Source organism: Eleutherodactylus coqui, chromosome 3, assembly GCF_035609145.1.
Source record: "Eleutherodactylus coqui strain aEleCoq1 chromosome 3, aEleCoq1.hap1, whole genome shotgun sequence".
Classification (NCBI taxonomy): domain Eukaryota; kingdom Metazoa; phylum Chordata; class Amphibia; order Anura; family Eleutherodactylidae; genus Eleutherodactylus; species Eleutherodactylus coqui.
The window spans coordinates 42,525,608-42,549,248 of NC_089839.1; the positions used below are offsets into that span (position 1 = coordinate 42,525,608).

A 23,641-nucleotide genomic window follows, 5' to 3' on the forward strand; every position below is an offset into this window, starting at 1 on the left:
AATTTCTCTCCATCAGTTTGGCAGGCGCCGCTTACTGTAGCAATGTGACTCGCGGAAAAAAAAAACTTGCCTGTCTCTTACAACTCCAGGAAAATACAGATGCTTAGTGCGTCTGTCTAAATATTGGAGAGCACCGTATGTACCATTTCTGAACATCAAATATGCAGATGTTAAACAGCCTCACAGGGGAATAGTCTGACATCAACTCTTAAAGAAAATTAAAGGGGTAGTCTGGGCTTTTTTCACTGATTACCTGGAAAGGCCATCAGTAGTTAATAGATGGCGGTCCACCACTTTGGACTCATCATATAAAAAGGGTGCTTGATTTTTTGTTCTGTAGTTACAGTGTTTATATATCTATATATATATGTTCCTGTCTCTTGCGTGAGGCTTAGGGAGTGGCTGGCTCTGGCGGGATACCACGGACCGATACCAGAAGTAGGCAGAGTGAGCTGGAACTCAGTAAGATAGGGTGTGTGCGGAGGATCTCCACTGAAGAGAAGAGTAGTGAGAGTCCTTTTTCCTACAGGTGTTGGTGAGGCACCTAATGGCACTAAGTGCCCTTTGGGCTGATAAAGATTGTCCTCCTCGCTCCCTGTTCTGTCTGCTGTTGGAAGACCACTTCTCGTGGTAGGTCTGGTAGGCCTAGAGTATGCTAACACAGAACCCAGGCGGCTATCAGAACATTCACACTTCATAAGAACTTAAAGGACTACTTATTTTGACTGTAGAGGATCCCCAGTACATGGGAAATTAGTTTTTGAACATGCTGTGTAAAAGAAATGAATCTTGGGCTATAGATCCTGTTGCTCAATTCCATGCACACTCCTATTTGTTGTTCTACAGTTATTCTGCATTAAAGTTTATTCACCATCGCAATGTTTTATTACTTTCCTGAGGAGACTACAGTGCTCTTCAGAACCCAGGAGTTTTTACTATGAGAGCTAGTCCAAGCCGAACATCGATCTGCAGTGACAAGGACCCTCACATGAGGGCCTTTGATGTCAATGTCAACATAAGGCCTCCAAGACTCCCATAATATGGCTCAGATAGAGGTAAGTCTCCTACTCCCAGACAAGACTGTCTCCCCAGCCTTCTCTGGAGGAGAAGTGGACACCCCAACCTGTACCATTCGATATCCCTACAATCATGACCACTCCTGTAGCAGGCATAACAATGTTATGGGGCCAAGAAGCTCATGGGGCCAGCCACTACTGTAAAAGCAGCCTTAGAGGTGAGGACAAATTAGTAACTACCTTTGATGATGGAAGGAAATAGAGAAAACTAGGAGAAGGAAAGGAGAGGCAGTAATATGTTTAGAGGCCATAAAAAAAGAGGAAAATACATAAGTGACAGTCAAAAGGCCATAGTAATCAAACACTCTCCAAAAAGAAATTTTTGAACTCAATGCTGGTCAAGGTAGGGTGGGATCCCTAGTATACATATTATGTTACTAGTGGCAACCTACATGGTTCTCTGCCATTGTGGGAATTGTAATGTATATTATGCGTGTAGTATGACCTGGGGCGATATAGTAGTTTATTAAAGTAGTAGTAGTTGACATATAGATGGTAGTGGCTGGTAATGAAGAGAGAGACCCCTTCATCATTGTGACTGGAGAGCTGAGATTACGCTAGTAGCCCAGTCATGCTTTGGGTGCAATAGACAAGTATGTGTTAATGAGGCATTGTGAAAGACTCCTGAGACGGAGAGGAATCCTTGGGAGCGAATCTGGGAGAAACTTAGGTCAGTGAATGGAGGGCAAAGACTCCCCATAAGAAATAAGGGATTTCTATATATAGAAATACATATGTTTGTGCCTTAAGGGATTTGTTTGAGGACTATTCGTTATGACTCTGTAACATGGAGTATTCCCCCTCTTGTTAAATGCTTTATCTGCTATATATTTTACGCTGGTTTATATATTGGTTTAGGTATTGTTGCTTTAAGAGTTGGAGAGATCCTTGGGTTATCGGAAGCAGAAACGGCAACAGCGCCATTTTGGAGTGGCACCGTCAGAATGAAGCAGTGGTGTACAGCAGCTGTATTCGCAGGTTGCACCTTGTTGTGTCGAAGAAGTCTGAGCCTGACGCCTCTTGAGCTGCAAAGCGACCATGGAGTATTGGTCCATCAAAGTGAATTGGAGAGGTGTACCCAGGTATGATGAAGCTGCCAAGGCTCTTGTACTTCAGGTAGCTAACTTCTGCTATTGACCCTGCTCAGGTACTGGGAAGAAGGGTCCCGAGCACCAAGCTGCATATTTACAGAGATGTTCCCATTCTGTTTTATAAGAGCAGCACACTAACATAGATTGTTCCTGTTCTGTTAAATAAAACATGTTTCTTGTTGAGCATCATGTTGAGCCGATGTACATTCCTAGCCACCTCAACCCAGGCCAAGCACATCCGGTGTGAAAGGTGGTTCTTAGATAGTCTGCCAGCTGCTGACTGGACCAGGGCCCATGTAAAGTGGAGATGTGCTGCTCTCGTTCCAAAATCAGAGGTAAGACCACAGCCTGTAGAGCCCCAGTGGCTTATGCCCCAAGAGGGAAGGGTAAGTGACCTGCTATAACTAGCTCCTACCGGACTAAAAAGGGGAAATTATCACCATTGCTACAGTGTATGTTAAAGCCTTGTTCAAGGTTCATCATACCACCCTCACTCAGATGAAAATTCTTAAATTAGCGCATATTCAGGTGTAGTTGAAAAGACTGGTCCAGTGCTATAGGAGGTGTAAAACCCAATTGCAAAGTTGAAGAGTATCATGTGAGAAGTAGAAATCCACTTACCCCATTTCTCCAAGTGCTGTAGGACCACTGCTATGACTGAAGTAAGAAAAGGTAAATTCTGGTAGTACGGCCTATGCGAAAGGAGACCCAATGTGGATCAGTACCTGCATGTCTTGCAAATAACTTTGGATGACTTCCTGGGTGACCTACTTCTATTGTAGCCGGAGGAGTCAATTTTGAGTGTGCTTTCCTTACTTCAGCCATAGCAGCGGTCCAACGGCACTTAAAAAGACTCAGAAAGCTACTCATGCTAGTCTTCAACTTCGCAATTGCATTTTACTGTCTCTCTTTTGCAGGGGCCACAACACAAAAATTGCAATCCATGTTCTGGGGCCCATGCACCATACCAACATATAGCACATCCATGCCTTCCTAGTCAAATATTCAACCTACAGTATACCCACACCAAATATTAGCACTACCCAAATTGAAGAATGTGTAAGTTACCAATATTCAACTAATCGGCTCTTTTTTTCCTGAGGCTACATAAAATGGACTGTCTGCGGCGGCGAACAGGCAAAAAGGATTTATTCTCAGTTCCTTCGAACAAATTACTCCTGGTCCCTAATGAAGGTGTCTTGTATCCTGCACAGAATAATATTTCCAAATTGACAGATTTTAACCTAATTTCGAAGCTACTAAAATAAAGTTCTCTGTTAAAAAAATAATTATTTAAATGTCTTCTAGCAAAAATATATGGAGACAGAGAGAAGTATAATGATTCTGCTAAATTACTTCCAACTTGCATAGAAGATCTGGATAGATATCCCCTTTAGCTAAACAGCTCCTAATATGTCACATAAGAGAGTTGTCACATAATGTGAACTTCAGGCAAACAGCCTAATAGGAAGAAAGAAAAGTCGCACTAATTTCACACAGATGAGTGCGCTTTTGGGCCTTGAAACTCGGCCCAATATTGCGCTCATGTGATTCCCCCATGGAGGTGAGACGTCTGTGTCAAAAACGCCTTGTATCACTTCAGGGAAGTAGCGATCCTAATGGAAACCTGACAAAGCATTCCGAGGTAACGCCAAAAAATAGGACATTCCGTGATTTTTTTGGCTGTGTGAAACCGGGCTATATTCCTATAAGGGGAATTTGATGACTGCTCACTGGAGGACACATTAATTCTTTGAAGACCCAAAATTTTGTTTTTGATTTTTCATCCACACTTTCCGAGAACCATAAACTTTTTAATATTTTCATTGACATATCTGTGATTGGATCGAGCGCCAGCCAATCACAGCTGGCGCTCGATCCAATCACAGCACTTACTTACACAGCGCTGATGGTGGGGGATTTGAAAGCCGAGCAGGGAGATGACAGCGGGGAAAATTCTAAAGCACCCGGCGCTCGATTGTTCACTGATTGGCTATGAATGATCGAGCGTCGGGTGCAACTAATCAAGGGCTTTATTATTTACACCAGGTGTGCTGGAGATTAAACACATCAAATATATGGACTGATTTGGGCTTCATTGACTGTCATGTTTGATTGCATGTTAGAAATATGGCTGTAATAAGTCAATAGAGTGGCCGACTGTTGAAACACATTGGTATTATACCAGACAGGATCTATTAATCATCTACTCCATCCCTAATAATAAAACTTCTTCAATAGGTCGCCTTGGAGGTTTTTTTTGCCTCATCCTGATCCTTCAGGTTACTTGGTTGTCGCATCTCATATTCTATTTAATCCACCAGGAGATAATATATGACATCCTGCTTCCAATCATGAAGCTTTATCTCCTGCTAGTCACTGCTGCCTGTACAGTAGCGACACATTGTTACACTAACTGACAGTAAATTAAAATAGACTTTACCCTCCAGGAAAGCAGTTCTGCACATGATGCAATTTCCTCCGTAAGAGTGGGCACAATTTTTTTTTTTTTTTGCTGCTAATTTGTCACAACGAACTGTACGGGAAATTTTGATCATCTTATTTGTTGCATTTGACTTAAGCCCAGAGGTTAGAAGCACCTGCGAGGCGCAGAACTGGTGCGCCTGATAATTTTATCTACCTGTCACAATACAGCTCTTCTCTGCTAATTAGTTACACCTGCCAATACTAATTGCTTCAAGAACAGGAAAGGACATTTTTAGCATTTTCGTAAAATTAGCGGAAGGCGATAATTCTCTGCGGCTGCACACACAAACGCACAAACACGTGTTTGTTATAAGGGTTTACAAGCAACAGAAGGCTTTTATGGAAATATCAAAATAGCAGACGCCTAAAAGTATCACAGCAAGGCCCCCTTCACACGGACATATTTGCGCACACAAAGAACAGAGCCCTTTGATTTCAATGGGCTCATGCACATGCTTGTATTTTTCCTTCGGTCACGGAAAAAAAAAACAAGCAACATGCTCCATTTTCCTCCAAAGTCCCCATAGAAGTCAATAGGGATGCGCAGAATACTCTAAGAGATACGTGATACGCTGCATAGTTGCACATGAAAAAACATCTGGAACTCAGAATAATTAGACGTTTCAAATGTGCAGTAACATACGCCAATGCCTAGTGGCAAATACAGCCCTGGACCTAGACTTATTTCTACTACCCCGCCAGATGTTGTATCTGCTGGATTGTCTGACGTTCTCACCAGCTATCTTTGCAAGAATTTTTTGGCTTGTCAAGAACACTATGCCTCCAGCCTCTGAAATGAAGACCCAACTGACTAAGCTGTTAGTACTTTCCATTCCAGTTGGTTGATTCTGAGATGGCAAGTTTATGAAAACAAATTAAGATGTGTTTGTGACTTTTTCAATTGATGAACTATCCTCAGGACTGCTCAATTATAGTTGATTGTCAGGATGTGAAGGAGTGGATTTCCAGCACTGCTGTCAGTTTTGGACAGCACTAGAAGCAGATGGCGCTGTCCGTATTGCAGTGGTCCGGTTTGGTACTGCAGGCACACTTCCCATTTAGTTCAATGGCAGCTGTACCGTAGCACCAAAGTGGGTTGCTGCGAAGCTGACAGCACTATCTGCTTCCAGTGTTGTCCACGCTGGCAGTAGGCACGGGAATCAGCTGGTTGGTGGGGACCATTGACAAGTACTGGTATGCATTATGTATGACATCATAGCATAAACCTTCATTAACAGCTGGCACAGCTTTAGAATTGCCAAAAAGAGAAAACAGGGGACTTTTTTTTTAATTCTTTATTCTTACAGTTTTATTAGCAAAGAGAAAGTTGTACAAACAAATCACCAAAACAATGAGATTTGATGCAGATTTGTGTAATGTGTAAATAAATGTCCTTAAAATTGTACTTTAGGTATATTAGAATAAGTCATTAAAAATATTCTGCTATAAAGAATATACTTTGCTAGGATTCTTTACATCTGAACACGTAAGACATCAATGGTGAATGTTTATTGTATAGCCTCAGTAGGCACCTCTCCGCTTTCGGTTTACTTTTTACAACTTTTTTACTGTGTTCTGCACTCTCTTGCCTTGTCTAGGTCTTCTCCATCCGTGGGGATACGTTTTCTATCGATCTCCACCTGTACGAACAAGGAAAACAAAGTAAACAACAATCTCTGTGACACAATCTAATTTTATCATAAGGCCCAATGAGAAGATCAAGGATTATCCAGTGTCCTCCAATCAAAGGGAGACGGAACAATTTGAAAATCTACTCAAAGATCAAAAATAAATACAAATCAACACAGGCTTGGCCCAGTGCCCAGGATTATGTAGGCACAGCGCCAATTGCAAAAAAGTTGGGACACTGTAGAATCCAAATAAATGTTAAGGGAAAAAATACAATGGCTTTCTAAGGCCGCCTGCACACGGGCGGGTCGGATCCGGCAGCGAGAATTCTCGCCGCGGGACCCGACCCGAGAGCCTGCAGAGACGAGCGCGTACTCTCCCGCGCCTGGCGGCCCCAGCTCTTTCATGTGCCCGCAGCCGGCGCCTATGCGCAGACCGGAGCCGGCGGCCGGGTGAGTGCGTGCCCCGCACAAAAATAGGACATGTCGCGGTTTGTTTGCCGCGCGAGATTTCTCGTGGCCAAACTGCGGCCGTCTGCATAGGAGTGCGTATTGTAATGCACTCCTATGCAAACTTTCAGTGGCGGAAATCCCGCGGGAAATCCCGCCGTGGGATTTCCGCCCGTGTGCAGGCGGCCTAAGTCTCATAAAACCATATTTTATTCATAATAGAGCATCGAACACATATCAGAAGGTGAAAAGGGAGACATTTTTTCCCATTTAATTTTAAAAAATGAACTCCTTTAGAAATTCATGGCAGCAACATACATCAAAAAAGTCGTGAGAGGGGTAACGAAAGGCTGAAAAATAGAGATGAGCGAGTATACTTGATAAGGCACATTACTCGAGCGAGTATCTCCCCGCTCGTCTCTAAAGATTCGGGGGCCGCTGCGGGTGACAGGTGAGTTGCCGGGGGGGGGGGGGGGGGGAGGGAGAGAGAGATCTCCCCTCCGTTCCTCCCCGCCGCCGGACCCCGAATCTTTAGAGATGAGCGGGGAGATACTCGGCTAAGGCACTACTCACTTGAGTAATGTGCCTTAGCGAGTATACTCGCTCATCTCTACTGAAAAAGTAAAAGGTACTAATAAAAAATAGCTGGAGTGTCAATTTTCTACAAAGTCAATTGACTACTTAAAAAGAACATGTTAGAGAGGCAGAGTCTCTCAGAAGCAAAGATGTGAGAGATTCACCAATCTGTGAAAAACCATGACTAAAAATTGAGGAACAATTTCAAAAAAATGTTCAACGTAAAATTGCAAAGACCTTGAATTTCCCACCATCTACAGTACGTCATATCAAAAGATTCAGAGAATCTGGAGATATGCATGTGCATAAGGGACAAGGCAGACAGTCACTATTGAATGCTCAAGATCTACGGGTCATCAGGCATTACTGCATTAAAAACAGGCGTGATTCTGTAATGCAAATTACTACATGGGCTCTGGAATACTTCCCGAAATCATTGACTGTGAACACACTTCCATGTACAATCCACAAATGGAGGTTAAAGCTGTATCATGCAAAGAAGCAGCCATATATCAGCACAATCTGGAAACGCTGGTATCTTCTTTGGGCCAAAGCCAATTTTAAAATGGATTGAGGCAAACTGGAAAACTGTTCTGTGGTAAGATGAATCAAAATTTGAAATTCCTTTTGGAAATCATGGACCCCATGTCCTGCGGACTCAAGAGGAGAGGGACCATCCAGCTTATCAGCGCACAGTTCAAAAGCCAGCATCTCTAGTATGGGTTGCATTAGTGCCTATGGCATGTGCAGCTTACAGATCTTGAAAGGCACCATCAATGCTGAATAGTATATAGAGGTTTTAGAACAACATATGCTCCCATGCAGACATCTCTTTCAGGGAAGGCCATACATCTATCAACAAGACAATGCTAAACCACATACTTCATTCATCAAGGCAGCATGACTTCACAGAAGAGGAGTCCGGGTGCTGAACTGGCAATCTGCAGTCCAGACCTTTTACCAATAAAAAAACACTTGGCGCATTGTGAAACAAAAAATCAGGCAATGGAGACCTGGAACTGTTGAGCAGCTAGAACCCTACATCAGACAAGAATGGGACAACATTCATCTCCCAAAACTCCAACAATTGGTCTCTTCTAGAGATGAGCGAACGTACTCTTTTCGGGTGTTTTTGCACTCGAGCACCGCTTTTTCCGAGTAACTGACTACTTGGCCGAAAAGATTTGGGGGGCGCCGGGGGTGAGCGGGGGGTTGCAGAGGGGAGTGTGGGGAGGGGGGGGGGGGGAAGAGAGAGAGCTATTGTTCACATCAATATTCAGAGCCTCCGTAGCAGATTTCCGCAAAAATTCCAAATAAAATCCCAAAGGGGACTTGAACTAGGGATTATTTTATAGCTTGCACAATATACTACAATACATCAATATTGCAGTATATTGAATTTTGACAGGTATTCTATTAAGCCATGCCACAGGCACAGCTTCTTAGGAAAACATTCATGGCGCCCTTAGGGCCCAAATGGCTACCCGCGATATAATTTCAAGTGAGCCATTTGGGACCCTCAAACACTTATTTAAATAGTCAACAGTTGCAATCAGCCTTCTCTTTTCACGGCTGCCGTGGCCAGGTGTCAGCTGTCAAAGACTGTCAACACCTGCTCTGTAGGTAGCATGCTCGGCTCCTGATCCTGCCCCATAGAAGGACAAACAACGTGTGTCATACATGTACAAGTACTTTACTAACAACCATAGCAGTAGCCGCAGGCAGTTTCTTACTGGCAGAGAGCAGCGTATGGCAATGGTGCTTAGTGGGCTTGGACCAACGTTGCATGTTAAAAAAAAATAAAATATGGCAGCATATTCTATTTTGGTTTACAGATCAAAATCATCAATTAAAGTTCATGGGTGCGTTAAGAAAAATGCCAGAAAGCGTTATCCATTTTCACACCCCCAGTTGGGTTGTGATAAAAAGTGACATTAATTGGGCCATTATGTAAGTGGATTGGCACATAAAAACAAAAAATTCTGCAGCCCTTCAAATGGATAAATTGAAACGGTGAAAACTTAAATCACTCTTATGGGCAACATTTCGGCCGTGCTCCACGGGGCCTTCTGGTTGGTCCATTTATTCATCCATAGCACTATGCTACTAGGGTTTCAAGCTCTCTTACAACCTGACTCAGACTGTCCTCTTAATATCCAATGTTCATATATTTCATAGCATGAAGTACATTATTCTTCTATACATGTTCCCGTCTATTGCCAGGCAAATTATAAATGGTGGTTCCCTAAAAATACTGATAAAGCAATGTGCAGATACGACACCTCTACTGTATATTCCATAAAGTAAAGTTAAAAGTTTCCTTAGAGTAAAAAACCTTTTGGGAAGCTACTAAAGGGTTAAGCATTAATATTTCATCCCATTTTAGGTCATCATTAAGCAGCTTAGACTGAATACTCTCAACGCCAGCAGTTTTGCCGAATGATATCATCTTTCAAAAAGTGATGATTCAAGCAAGTTTCTCGTGACTGTTTCATTAGGTGAGCCGTGTTTTCCGTACGCTCCCACTGTTACATTTTGTCAGGCCGGTCGTTCACTTCGCTACCAGCCAGGAGAACTTCTAGTAATGTAATGTTTTACCTTAAATGACTCCTATTACATAACTACTAGTGAGTATTCCCCAGAACAATATAATGAGATCAATAGAGCCTCGTGTGACAAAGAGTGCCAAGGCAGCAGAAATGCAGTCCTAAGCTCTCGCTAACAACCTGAAGGTTGTAGGTTCAATCCCCGCCAGGTTCAGGTAGCAACCAGTCACAGGTGGATGATCCCCAACCACAAATGACGGACTGATATACTCCGTGTCACCGCTATCGGCTGCATGCTCTTCACCAGACTATAGCATAGAACTGGTTTACTCATACTGTAAAGCGCTGCCCAAGACTAGATGACCCTGGCATTTTCCAAATTTTGTTCGGTGCTGATGCCAACCCTGCCAGTAGAAAAAAAAAATGGCTGCAACATGGTAAATCATTTTCTTATATATATTTTTACATTACTGAATTTGGTAAATGAGATGAAAAAAAGGACTATAGACTTTCAGAGCCAGTTAGATCTCTACAAGGGCAAATTTACCTGGTTTAGTGGCAGTGGAACTTCATAAATGTATTGGAAAATCTAAAATAAGGAGCCACTAGTTTTTGTCTGACCATGCCATGTGACACCACCTTACAGATGTGCTAAAAATGGTGAGCTATGGAGTGCGTAATCTTAAAGGGGTTCTTCAGAACTTTTACCCATTGAGGACCTATCCTCAGGGTAGTTCATTAATAGTTTATCAGTGGGAGTCCGCCACTCAGTATGCCTGACGATCAGCTGATTCCTATTGCCACTATCATTATGGACAGCACTGGGAACAGATAGCACTGTCTGTATTGCAGCAACCCACTTTGGTACGGAAGGCAAAACTCCCATTGGATTCAGTAGTACCAAAGCAGGTTGCAGTGTTGACAAAGCAGTCTGCTTTCAGCGCTGTCCATACTGACAGCGGGCCTGGTGATCAGCTGATCAGTGGGGATCCCAAGTGTCAGAGAACAGGTCATCAATAGTAAAAGTACTGAAGAAGCCCTTTAACAGCCTGCCTAAGTGCTAATCAAGGCACTAGAAGAGAACTCACCAAGTATACCCGTGGAGCCCTATGCGACTATATAATAGCACAAATATACATGCACCTTTTTCAGTAAGGTTTATTCCCAAATACTGCCATACTGTGAAAAGTACTACTTCTATACGATGCTCACAATACTGCTGTGAAAGAGTTAAAGATAAAGCTCCTGGTGGTCCAAGAATAGTGAAAGATTACATGCGCTATTCCTACCCTTCTTCTTGGGCCCCTCCCAAGGACACAGGGGTCCTGTGCAATGGCCCAGTTTGCTACACCCTAAAACTATCACCGTCCACTAGTTCACGTTTCTGATAGAATAGTATGTACTGTATATACTCGAGTATAAGCAGAGCTTTTCAGCTCATTTTTTGCACTGAAAAAGCCCCCTCTCAGCCTATACTTGAGTGAGGTAACTAAGCGCTGTGATTGGATCGAGCACCAGCCAATCACAGCCAGCAATCAATCATTCACAGCCAGCGAATGACATCACTGAATGGCTGTGATTGGTTTATCGAGCGCAGCTGTGATTTGCTGGCGCTCGATCCAATCACAGCACTTAGTTACACAGCACTAACGGCAGGGGAATTCAAAACTGAGCCAGGGAAATGACAGCGGGGAGAAGTCTGAAGCAGCTTGCTGCACCACCGGGGAGAGCATCGCACCAGGGACACATTTACGCCAGCTGGGAGGTGAGTATTGCAGATTTTTTTTTTACCTAGTATATACTCGAGTCAATGACTTCTGCCGTTTTTTTGTGGCAAAACTTGTTGTCTCTGCTTATACTCGGGTTGGCTAAAACGCGAGAACCTACAGTAAATACTCTAATTTAAAGGGCCACTCCTGTGAATTGTTTCCCCATTCATTATGAAGCTATCCGCCAGTATTTATAAGTTGACTAGTATTACCTTGGTTAGTTATTCCTATTCTACCTGAAACTGATGGCCTCCTTCTCAAATAATCATGTGATCTCAATTCCGACGAGCTCAGATTTACTTGGATTTATGTATTCTTAAACTAGTCCGTTTTGCAGTCAATATAATCCTTATGATGGACCATACCACAAAAACCTCTTTAGGAGAGGACACAGACACTCCTGTCACAGTTACTGATGATGATCCCACAGGTATATTAGAGGAAATTACAGCTCATCCTCCAGGCTGTAAATTTATGATCTGTAGCTCATTTAAAAGAATGTAGAAGGTAATGATAAACCGTCCTCTCTGCAAAATGGTATAGCCTTTAGCTAATCGTGTAGGGATTATTTACTCTAGAAAAAAGAAGGTTAAGGGGCGACCAAATAACTATGTATAAATACATGAGGGGACAATACAAGGATCTCTCCCATGATCTGTTTATACCCAGGACTACAACGGTAGCAAGAGGGTATCCGCTACGTTTAGAGGAAAGCAGGTTTCATCACCAACATAGAAAAGGGTTTTTTACGGTAAGAGCAGTTAGACTGTGGAACTCTCTGCCTGAGGAAGTAGTGATGGCAAAATCCATAGAGGAGTTTAAAAGGGGACTTGATGTCTTTCTGGAGAGGAAGGATATTATAGGTTATAAATCTTAGGTTAATTGTTAATCCGGGTATACAGGCAGGTAGGAAATATTAGGGGTTGATCCAGGGAACAGTCTGATTGCCATTAGGGAGACAGGAGGGAATTTTTTCCCCAAAAGGGCTAATTAGCTTCTGCTCTTGGGGTTTTTTGCCTTCCTCTGGATCAACAACACAGGAGGCTAGACAGGCTGGACTAGATGGACATTGTCTTCATTCGGCCTTACAAACTATGTTACTATGTGTAATGCTGCATTTATTGCATCATGGAAATGATAGCATAGAATAGTGAAAGCAACATCAATATGGTGCTTGATAAGCATCAGACAGGAGGCTGCACTGCATGGAAGTGACTGCGATATACCACAGAGAGCTATAGCATGTGACAGGCAATTAGGTGGGGGGTGCAGGAATTGAGCTGTGTTTTTGCTGGAGTGGCCCAAGCTAAATATTTTTTTTACAATTACAGAAGCCAGAAAGTTTGTTACATTGTACATTTAAGGCATATTCACACAGGTGTGGGCATTTTGCACCTAACAAGCCGAGACACAACATACACCAAACAGCATATGGACACCCATTCACGTGCTGTCAAATGCACACGGACCATGCGCATTGCAAGCCCTTATCTGCAAAGAAGGACAAGAATAAGGCCAAATTCACGCGACCGGGTCGGGTTCCACATGTGGGATCCCGCAGTAGAGTCCAATCCTGTGCCCGGCCAGGGACCCCTGCGGACCTGTCCAGATCTGTACTGCGGATGTGCCTGACGGCGCATGTGCAGTACAGATAATGTTGCTAGACGATGATGTGGTTTCTACGGCCCGTCCACAGTGTCAATGAAAACCATCCACACGAAATCTGTGCTGAAATAGAACATGCAGCGATTTTCCCTCCGCGAGCGGAAAATTGCTATGGATTTCCGCTTGTAGACATGGAAAGCGATTTTCAATAGCATGTTAGTGCGCGGTATTTGCTGTGAAATCTGGAGGCGGACACTCGCTCCAGATTCCGCAATGCAAATATGTCTGTGTACATTGGGCCAAGACCCTCCCCACCCACCCCCCCACCCCAAAAAAAAAGACTGAGCTTTGTGTGTCGCAGCAATGCAATCTTAAATGGTTACTCATGAGCTGAAAGTTGCGGGTTCAATCCCCGCATGGTTCAGGTAGCAGGCTCAAGGTTGACTCAGTCTTCCATCCTTCCCAGGCCGGTAAAAAGAAAAGAGGACTGCTGGGGGTAAAAAAGATGACTAGCAATGGTAAACCACACCCGAGGAGTTCACCTTTACCTACACACCAAGATAGCGTATGGGAATTGTTCTCACGCAGCAAGTACACGTCGCTACGTACTTGTGTGCAGCAACTAACTCCCGCGTGAGAGAGGCCTTACTGTATTCGCTTACTCAACGACATAAACGCCGCGATAAAACAAATGGCCGCGCTGGATGTTTTGTAAGATTGACTGCCCCAGTTGATGTTAAACAAGGTTTTCGTGACGGAGTAGCAGTCTGGAGAACGGTGGTTCGAGTATTCTTCCATACATTAAAATTATGAGCGCATTACAGATGACAGCCTTGTGAGGCTTGTACGCATTTGCTGAACTATAGGTTTTCCTCTTGTTTTGAGCTCGAAAACAGCTGACACAGCCGTTCCGTGGGGATGATAAAATGCATATATTTATGCACGGCATAAAGTAGATGGTTCATGTTTGAGCAGGATATATAGCAATATCTTCTCCGGATACACTCGTTCACATTCTGCTGTCACCGAATCCCAGATTGATCTGAAAGCCCTACAAGCAATCAAGTCCTTCCTGTCCGAATCTAATCAGAATGTATAAAACGTTCCATCAGGTCTTCTTATGTCCTCCAATAACACTTTATATGTAATGTAAACCATTCAAACCAAAATGTGGGAATCAATAATACCTGGATGTTGTAGCAGGCCTTTTGGGTGATGTGTTTATGAGGCTGGAGATCATTTTCGACACCCATTGATTTCACCTCTGCCCCAGAGACGCATGTAAACGGCATAATAAACTGCACATTCGCCATCGGATTCCAGTTGTGCGGTATCTCCTGGTCGGAGCCCAGCTCAAGCTTACAGGATAAACTGTGCGGCTGATCGGGACCTTAAAAAAAGAGCGATGGAGAGAACGTTAGAACATAATGGCCATCGGGGGGGTGGAGGGGAGATCTGGAACGGGTCCTTGGTGCACAGGCTTCAGTTGGAGCGTGCCCACTAAGACCTGAAGAAGAAATTAAATCTTGTCTCTACGATGCACGGTGTAATCTTCACATTCATAAATACATAGATGCATATGTAATTATTAACGACCTTGTGGATGGGATTGAAAGTAGAGGCAATTTTTGCTGAGGATACAAGAAAAACTTCGTTGGATACTTAAAATTCAGTTTGAATGTAAACTATTACAGAAAGATCCGGATAAACTGCCAGCATGGGCAGAACATGGCAGATGAATTTTAATGTTGATGAATAGAATATAATGCACCGCAATAGTTGTATTACTGCACGTCGGTGGAATGGAAAGTAACGGGAGAGACAGAAGAAGAGAAGGACTTAGGTATTATAAACAGCAGTAGTTTTCCCTTGGAGCCACATAGGGTTGCCACCTTCGTTGTCAAAAAATAATGGCCGACGGAAAAGGAAAAGTGATTTTTGGGGCGTGGCTTATCACGGATTACGTTTTTAACTCTATTATTATAGAAGTCTTAACTAGGATTTGTGACACTTCTAGTGATCCAAAAAATAACAGCACCACCAGTAGCAACCCCAATAGTAAGTATCCCCTTTAGTGGCCCCGGTCCGAACAGGCCACCCCTCAGCGGCCCCCGGTCCGAACAGGCCACCCCTCAGCGGCCCCCGGTCCGAACAGGCCACCCCTCAGCGGCCCCCGGTCCGAACAGGCCACCCCTCAGCGGCCCCCGGTCCGAACAGGCCACCCCTCAGCGGCCCCCGGTCCGAACAGGCCACCCCTCAGCGGCCCCCGGTCCGAACAGGCCACCCCTCAGCGGCCCCCGGTTCGAACAGGCCACCCCTCAGCGGCCCCCGGTTCGAACAGGCCACCCCTCAGCGGCCCCCGGTTCGAACAGGCCACCCCTCAGCGGCCCCCGGTTCGAACAGGCCACCCCTCAGCGGCCCCCGGTTCGAACAGGCCACCCCTCAGCGGCCCCCGGTTCGAACAGGCCACCCCTCAGCGGCCCCCGGTTTGAACAGGCCACCCCTCAGCGGCCCCCGGTTTGAACAGGCCACCCCTCAGCGGCCCCGGTTTGAACAGGCCACCCCTCAGCGGCCCCGGTTTGAACAGGCCACCCCTCAGCGGCCCCGGTTTGAACAGGCCACCCCTCAGCGGCCCCGGTAGTAATAGTGCACCAGTTATCAACCCAGTAATAATAATGACACCATTAGGGGCCCTAGTAGTAATAGTGACCCCCACAGTAGCCTCCCCTTAGATGTTGTTTGTCCTTCTGTGCCCCCTCCAAATATGCATGCAGAATTTGCGTGCGTAATATGCAGTGAATAGAACCCAATGATTTCAATGGGTCCAATTGCACATGTGCTTTTTTTGATGCATGGATTTAGTTGCGGAGAAAAAAAAAAAACAACATGTTATTTTTGCCCGTTTGTGTACACTGTAAAAACAAAAACAAAAAAAACAACCCTCCCAGTGATGGCCATTTATTTATTTTCATTTCACCACACTTAAAAAAAAAAAAAAAAAAGTTACAAAAACTTCTCCAGTACTTTAAGAATAGTACCATTAAAAATACAAAACAAAAAACAAAGCCCTCAGACATCCACATTAACAGAAAAAAGTTAGAATTTTTTGAAAGTGGGGAGGAAAAAAAAACAAAAATGGCGGCAGGGGTGGGGGGAAGCAGCGTCATTAAGTGAGTATATAATGTTAAGCAGCAGCTGCAAAAGCAAACAGTGGGGGGGAAAATACAGAACCTGCGACCCCAACGTAATACTACCTCTCTAGAGGTCCCTTGGAAGAACACGTAAGGTTCAGGATTCAGTTTTGGGCTCATATTTCAAGGGCCCGTTCACACTACATACCTTCATCCGCGAAACATACTTTTTTCTTTTTGTCCAAAAAAACGAACGAAACTGTAGAGTTTCATGAATCCATATGATATAATGTGTTAAACTACGCATACTATGACTACGTTTAGCCTGGCATACATTTCCATACGTTTTTTCAGTGGGATTGAAAATATACAATTTTTGTGATCCGGGGGGGAAAAAAACAAAACGGGCTGAACTTCAAAACTTTTTGAAAAAAAAAATAAGTTTACTGTGAAAAAAGTATATAGGTTTTTCATATAAAAAAAACAAACAGATCAAAACGTATACCACGTATCGGATTTTACAAATGTGTAAAAATGCCTGCCTAGGCCAACAATGAGAGACTGGATCATAAAGGGGGATCTCATTTAGGCTGCATTTACACAGGCAAGTGGGATATTGGCCTGATAAATTGACCGTTATCATGCTTGCAAGCATGCGCGTTTGCCTACGAATACAATGCGTTTTGCGAGAAAGATACATTGCAGAACATGTGATTTTCATGTGCGTGAAAATCCCGTTATTTCTATGGGAGGGGGAAATGCATTTGCATTAACCTTTTCCAATCCACTGTCTGACGTCTAAAGACATTCTGATTGAAGGCTGTACAGCTCCGATGTCAGAAGACGTCTGGCAGGGTATTATTACTGTATATTACTGGCCGCTCTGTTGTAGGGGGCCTCTCCAGCATGTCACATACTGCAGTACTGGCTCTAGCCAGCAGATGGCGCTATTGTATAATGACAGAAAGAGAAAGCCCCCTAGGAAACCCTGAATCCAAAATTGGATTGCAAAGGGTTAAATATCACACGTGCATGCAATGTGATTTTTTTTTTATTCGTATAGGAAATTATCGGCGATATCCCAAAAAATAAATAGAAAACACACCCACTCCTGTATATAGACCCATTTTATAGAACGTTTTCTATTCTCATGCAATGCACAAAAACTTCTGCGGTAAAGTTAGCCATGTAAATACAGCCTTACGTGTATAGTGTGTGGTCAGTACAAAGACAGGCACAGGATTCCGTTCCAAGGAACACCCAGGGACATTCATTACATGTGGAGGAAAAGCTATTTAGACCTCAATATACAAAAGCGGTTTTTGCAGTTAAAGCTCATTCACACGGGCGCATTGCTCATCTGTGCGCTGCCCGTGGATTTCACAGACAGCATCCAGACCATTTACAGCAGATTAGACTAAACAGAAAAACTGCAGCATGTCTTATTCTAGTCCAAGTGGCCAAAATCTGATATGTGAGAGCCATGTATGGCTTTACATGGGTGACTGTAGTGATGAGCCAGAAGTGCAATAGGAGATATCATTTGCGCGGATTTCAAATATAGCCATCTACTATATTTCCAGCTGTGACCATCAGTGGCAGTGTCCAGCCCTACTGGGCTGCATAGTTGATCGCTAGGGTCCTACGACTTGGGATCCCCAGCGATCAGCTGATCATCCGACCTACTGTCAATGCATCGGGGCTGAGCGTGGTCATCGAGGTCAGAAGCAGAAGCGTCCGAAGACTTCACTCCCATTGAAATCAGTGGGAGGACTGACTTCTAAAACACTTCCGTGTCCAATCCAGTGTCAGGGCCAGAAGTGTCAAAAGTATAGTAGAAGGCTTCAGCTGCCATTGATTTCAGTAGGAGGGAAGCCCTCTATAATGCTTCTGCATCTGACCCAGCTGCTATTAATTGACATGGAGAAGGGTTCTCTACAGCCTACACAGCTAAAGATCTGGTTATACAAGTGTAGTGGCCCAGTACATCATCCTGGTCCCCTCCATAAATGTCATACATGTTTGTCTTATGTGGCGGCACTGTGCAGGCCTGTCTTGTCATTTCCAGTATGTGTGTTGCACAGCTGCAGCGCTGGAAGGGTTAAGTGTTCAATAAAATCCAAAGTGTGCATGTAAATGAGTCAATTTTGTCATGTCATGTGGTATGAGAGAAGGTATAAATAGGAGTGATAGAAAAACTGGCTCCTTTCCTGTTCTCAATCTTCTAGGGTAGCAAGAGTTCCATTTCGTCTACCTCCCGAGTTCCACCTAACACAGAGCCACACGGAGGCATCTTTAGTCTCCTTGTGGTGAAGATGGAAGCGGAGGAGAGATTTCCAGTGCTGCCTGTGTTCTGATTGTGAGTGAAGTGAGCTTACCCCCTAAAAAAAGGTTAGAGAGCACTTGTAAGTAACTAGTTCTTCTTAAGACCAGTGCAGAGGTACTATCTGATTGTTTAAGTTTGCTATGTGGCCATCCAGAGCCAGGATCACCGCATAGAGGTACACCCTTTAATTGGCACACCCATCGTCTTCAAGTTGGGGTGGAGGTATTGAGCGAAAACTAGTCTTTGGTCACACATGGCTCCCATAGACTCGAAGATGCATGTGTGGAGGTACTAGGTTGTGAAATCATTTGCCTGCACTGTAATGTCTTTAACTGAACTGCCTTGTAATTTTCAATTTTATCAAGTAAAATTTGCCAGGCTCTAACTGTTCCTAGGGACCTGTGGTACTAAGAATGTCTAAGACTGCATATATTCTTCGCCGAGGGTCATACCAGTGTGTGAAGGAATAGTGGCGTCACCCCTGACAACTACAACCCCCATTATTCTGTGTGATTGGTATTCCCTATCCTAGGAAGGTCTTTGGTGGCCTGCAGTTACACTCTGGCCTTGGCTGCATGTCATCCCTCAGGGAAAGGAGTCTGGTAAGTATCGCCGTGACAAGTCCTCACTTAACCCTCCGAACTCCCCAGGTATGTCAGGTGTCCGGGGTTTTCCAATGGGACGTTGCGCAAGAGTGCTTCCAGCACTGGTACAGCTGCACTAACTTGGGGAATTATCAGTATGCTCCCCAAGGCAGATGCACTTGCGTGTAGGCATGTCTTTGGAGGACTTCATAGTCTACATTTAGTCATGTAGGGGACCACGCTCTGCCTTGTTGATTTTTAGGGACCACTAGTCTTTTGGTCGTAGTTCATCACTAAAGAATTATAGATTACCCACTTCATTTTTCAGTATTATATAGCTAAAAACAGCATATTACAAGAGGAGCCCCTCAAGAATCAGTCAACCCCACTATATACCATACATTCAACAAATGTAAAAATATATTTACCAGAGTTTTTATCGGGTAGTCGATCAATCTTCCACACAACCGCTTTATATGCATTCTCATATTTTGCTGTCCCGATTGTTACTTGTATTACCGGCTCAGATTCGATTTCATATCCAGTACTAAGACAAGCTCTTCTATTCATCTTAGTCTTCAAAGACCTCTGCCTCTGTAGACTAACAGTCCAAAGTGCTTTGACCCATTGTGCAGGCACCGGGAAGTGGATGGTAATATTTTCACAATATTTCACCTGTGAAGGTCCCACCATACTATTGGACATGTTTAAGAAAGCTTGGAGTTCCACGTAGGCTCCTTGTATCACGGCCAAGCTCCTTAGTGAAAACGGAAGTTCTTTCACATCACAAGGAACCTTAAAGCGCATAAGCTCAAATCGGCATGCATCCACCGGTGTAAATTTAACTATCCGGGACTTTTCAAATTCATGTTGCTTAACGCATTTGTGAAAATGATATTCGGAAATATCGATGAAGTTTTTCTCACTACTCTTCTCAAAATAGTTCAGCTTTTGTAGTTCAACGTCATTTAAGGTTAAAAAACACTCAATGCCACTATTAATGAAACTAAGACAATGTAACTGGCAGACCACCAACTGGTCTTTTAGCTTCCCTTCCCTAGAGACTTGGCCCCAAAAATTGTCTACCATCTCCACCAACATTTCAGGCTCTTCATAAGTTTTCTTCTGCTTCGAAACCGGGGAGAGCATCAAGAGCTCTTCCTCCGTGGTCGTAATAAAATCCATTAGATCAGAATACTCAGTGGTTCCCAATTTTAACATCTGCTCAACTTCTGCCTCATGCACCACTTCAGGTTTTGGATGGTATTTCCTTTTCTCTATATAAGTTACATTTTCTATCTTAACAGTGTGTATTTTATCTGAAACTCCTAAGTTTTCGAGCTTGGGTTCTGAAAGTCTGCAGAATTGATGAAGCTGAAATTCTTTGAACGGTTTTTCAAGGCCCTTTTCATAATACATTTGCAGAATTCCACCAGATACAATTTTCAGGTAAATAGGTCCCCACTGCCTGGAAGACATCATGTTCTTTTTTTCCGGTATCCTCAACATGAAAGGCCACCCATCTTTCCTCTGACTTCTAAAGAGACTTTGTGGAATAAATGATGGGCTTTTACTTTCAGCACAGACAGGCTGATGCTTCAAATTGTCAGGCGGGTCAATCTTTAAATGCTGGAGCCTTTCGCACACATAACTGAAGGAGCACTGGTTAAGACTTTTCTGGTTATGAGAGGTTTCCTTTTCCGATATGTTATATTCCTGGTTTGCAGGTTTTTTTTCTTTCATATGAGATTCGGCTGTAGTGCACAGATCCTTTGAAGAACTTGCGGCATCATTGTTCCAAAATGGGCTTGAGAAGGCACAATCATTTTGAAAGTGATCTAAACAGAGAACTGAAAAATGTCCGAAACTATTATCACTTGTGTACGGTGAAGGATTCGGACTTGTGCAATTTGTATCCGTAGGTGATGAGATAGTTGGTGTTAGACTTGTTGTCAACTGAGTTGAGCCTTCAGACAAGGTATAATGGTGGTTCTGAGGACTTTCAGTTATGGGGTACAAGTTAAAAGCCCCTTGTTTAGGAGTGCACGGTGTGGGCGGGCTGTCTTTAATAGGGGTACAAAGAGGGGAATTGCTCGGAGGGCCAGGACTAATGAAGAAATCAAATATTGGAGATGTGTGAGGGGTAGTTGAGTTGGAGGAAGAAGCGTTTGTCATCCGTTCATGTGACAAGCTTAATTGAAGTTCACTTGGTTTAGGGCCGTGTGCACTGTCATGAGGGTATCTTAAGGATTTTTGAGGAGATTGAAATGGATTTTCATCATCAAAAGTTACCCACTTATCAGGATTTGCTGAACACATTCTTCTCGATTTGGAGTGGTCTGAAAAATAAAGAAAATAGAATTGGTTTAGTCTACAGTATTACTTATCCTTATCAGTGATCAGCAAAAGCTTTTAAGAGTTGATTTGAGTTTAGAAGATGAGAGAAAGGAGGAGGAGAAAATGAGGAGGAGAGGGAGGTGGGGAGAGGAAGAGGAAGGAGGAGGACAGGGAGGGGGGGAGAGGAAGGAGAGAGGAAATTTTAGCAGGTTTGATCAAAACAAACCACGCTGAGACTTGGTTTTTTCACCAAACCAAACTTTTTGCCAAAAGGCCAACCTAAAACAGGATTAAACTGTTTCAGTTCACTCAACATTAATCCTCATAACTTGTTAACCTACAGAATAATTAAACATTATTACAAAAACCTTTAAATTAATGCTTTGATTTAGGTGTTCTTATAAATAGAAAGACAATCTGACATCACTCTCTGGCAGAGCTATATTTACCACATAGACGAAGGAGGCACATATAAAATTAACCCCTTCCCACCATGTGCCGAAATAGCACAGCTCTATAACTTGGTACACACCCCCACGCCAGTCAGCGTTGTACATTTACTGCACCGCGATCATACAGGCACAACTGCTGTGTGAATGACATTACTACCCCACAACAATGGTCAGTAGAAAGGAGGTGATCCCTTTGCCCCAGCCATAGAGATCATGGCAGTTGACAATTTTTAGGCATAATCCTGGGCTTAAAGAAATTCATTTTATTTTGATATTCAATATTTTAATAACTGATATTTTCTCAGAATAGTCTTGAAGATGACACCCAAGAAGGTCAACAATAAGATCCTTGTCCACTAGGTAACTTTAGGAGCTTATTGCGTACTGATTTACGACACGGTGCAAGTGCAGCTATACAAATCAGTCTGTTATATAAGCATCACACTTTGAGCAAACCTGTGTTTACAGTATGTCAAAGCCAATGTGATAACTAGCAAAAGCGTAAATCCCTTTATTTACCTAAAATAAGGTTTTCGTGCCGAAAAAAAATCACTCAATACTGGCCAATAGACACCAAGACAGATAAAAGGAAAAAGGTATGGGGGGCAGGGTGGTCCTTGGCTTGCTGCGATCTCTATGGAGAGGAGTAAGCTGCTGTTGCAGGTGGAGGTACGATGCTGGTTGAGGATGGCGGAGCAGCTGACAGACTTATATGTAGTGCAATTTAAAAAAAACACGCTACTAAACTACATTGTATTTGGTTACTCCATGCAAGGGTAATTGTACTTTAAATGTTTCTTAAGTCGATGGAACACCCCCCCCTCAACGAATGGGTACGCCGTGTTTGAACACTGGCCGCAGTAAACTGCCTATACACTGATAAAGACCGTTGCCCTCTATCGACTCGATTTCATGCAACACAGAAGCCTTACCACCCCGCCTCCGCACTGCGATGACAGACGTTGTAAATGTCACAATCTACAAATGTAACTAAAAAGGGTCTGTTCTGTTCCGACTGCTTTGTTTTCTCGCGCTAGGTGGCAGGCTGCACCATTACTCAATATTCACATATTATGCACAACTGAACATAGCCAACACCATCTCAACAATGCAGTCTTTGAGAAATCCTTGAGCCCAACGCAGACAGTTCGTATGTTACGTAAACTCTACACTCCTACAGACTTCCATGGGCTTTCAAACTGTTGCTCCTTTAATCCCAACTAATAAGAGTCCCAGGCAGAGGCGCAACTTGAAGCTCCTGGGCCCCAATGCAAAACCTGGAACGGGGACCCCAACTATGCTTTATGCATAGTACTGGGCTCCCTATATGGAGAAGAGAGGCCTTATGGGCCCCCCAAAGCTCCTGGGCCCGGGTGCAACGCATCCCCTGCATCCTCTAAGGTTACGTCCCTGGTCCCAGGTCTTCACTTGATTCTAGATTCTGTTCCCAACTAAAAAAACACACGCATTATTGACTGCTACTCTCGCTGTGATCTCTCTCCTTTGGAGCTGTGATGTAGCGCCTTTTCTATCTATCCCCAAGATGGCCACCACTGGCCGCCTCATCAGTCAGGGAAAGGGCT

General features: G+C 43.8%; 1 protein-coding gene across 1 annotated transcript in view; it reads right to left on the bottom strand.

Moving 5' to 3' along the window:
• Positions 1 to 5,963: 5,963 nt before the first annotated feature.
• Positions 5,964 to 23,641, bottom strand: part of STON1 (stonin 1) — an 85,182-nt gene continuing 67,504 nt past the window's right edge. Inside the window, exons 2-4 of the mRNA XM_066595522.1 lie at positions 19,698 to 21,608; positions 14,416 to 14,618; positions 5,964 to 6,294 (exon numbers count right to left, since the gene is read on the bottom strand). Coding sequence (XP_066451619.1) covers positions 6,220 to 6,294; positions 14,416 to 14,618; positions 19,698 to 21,588 — 2,169 coding nt within the window. The 5' untranslated portion in view covers positions 21,589 to 21,608 and the 3' untranslated portion in view covers positions 5,964 to 6,219. The remainder of the gene's footprint in view (positions 6,295 to 14,415; positions 14,619 to 19,697; positions 21,609 to 23,641) is intronic.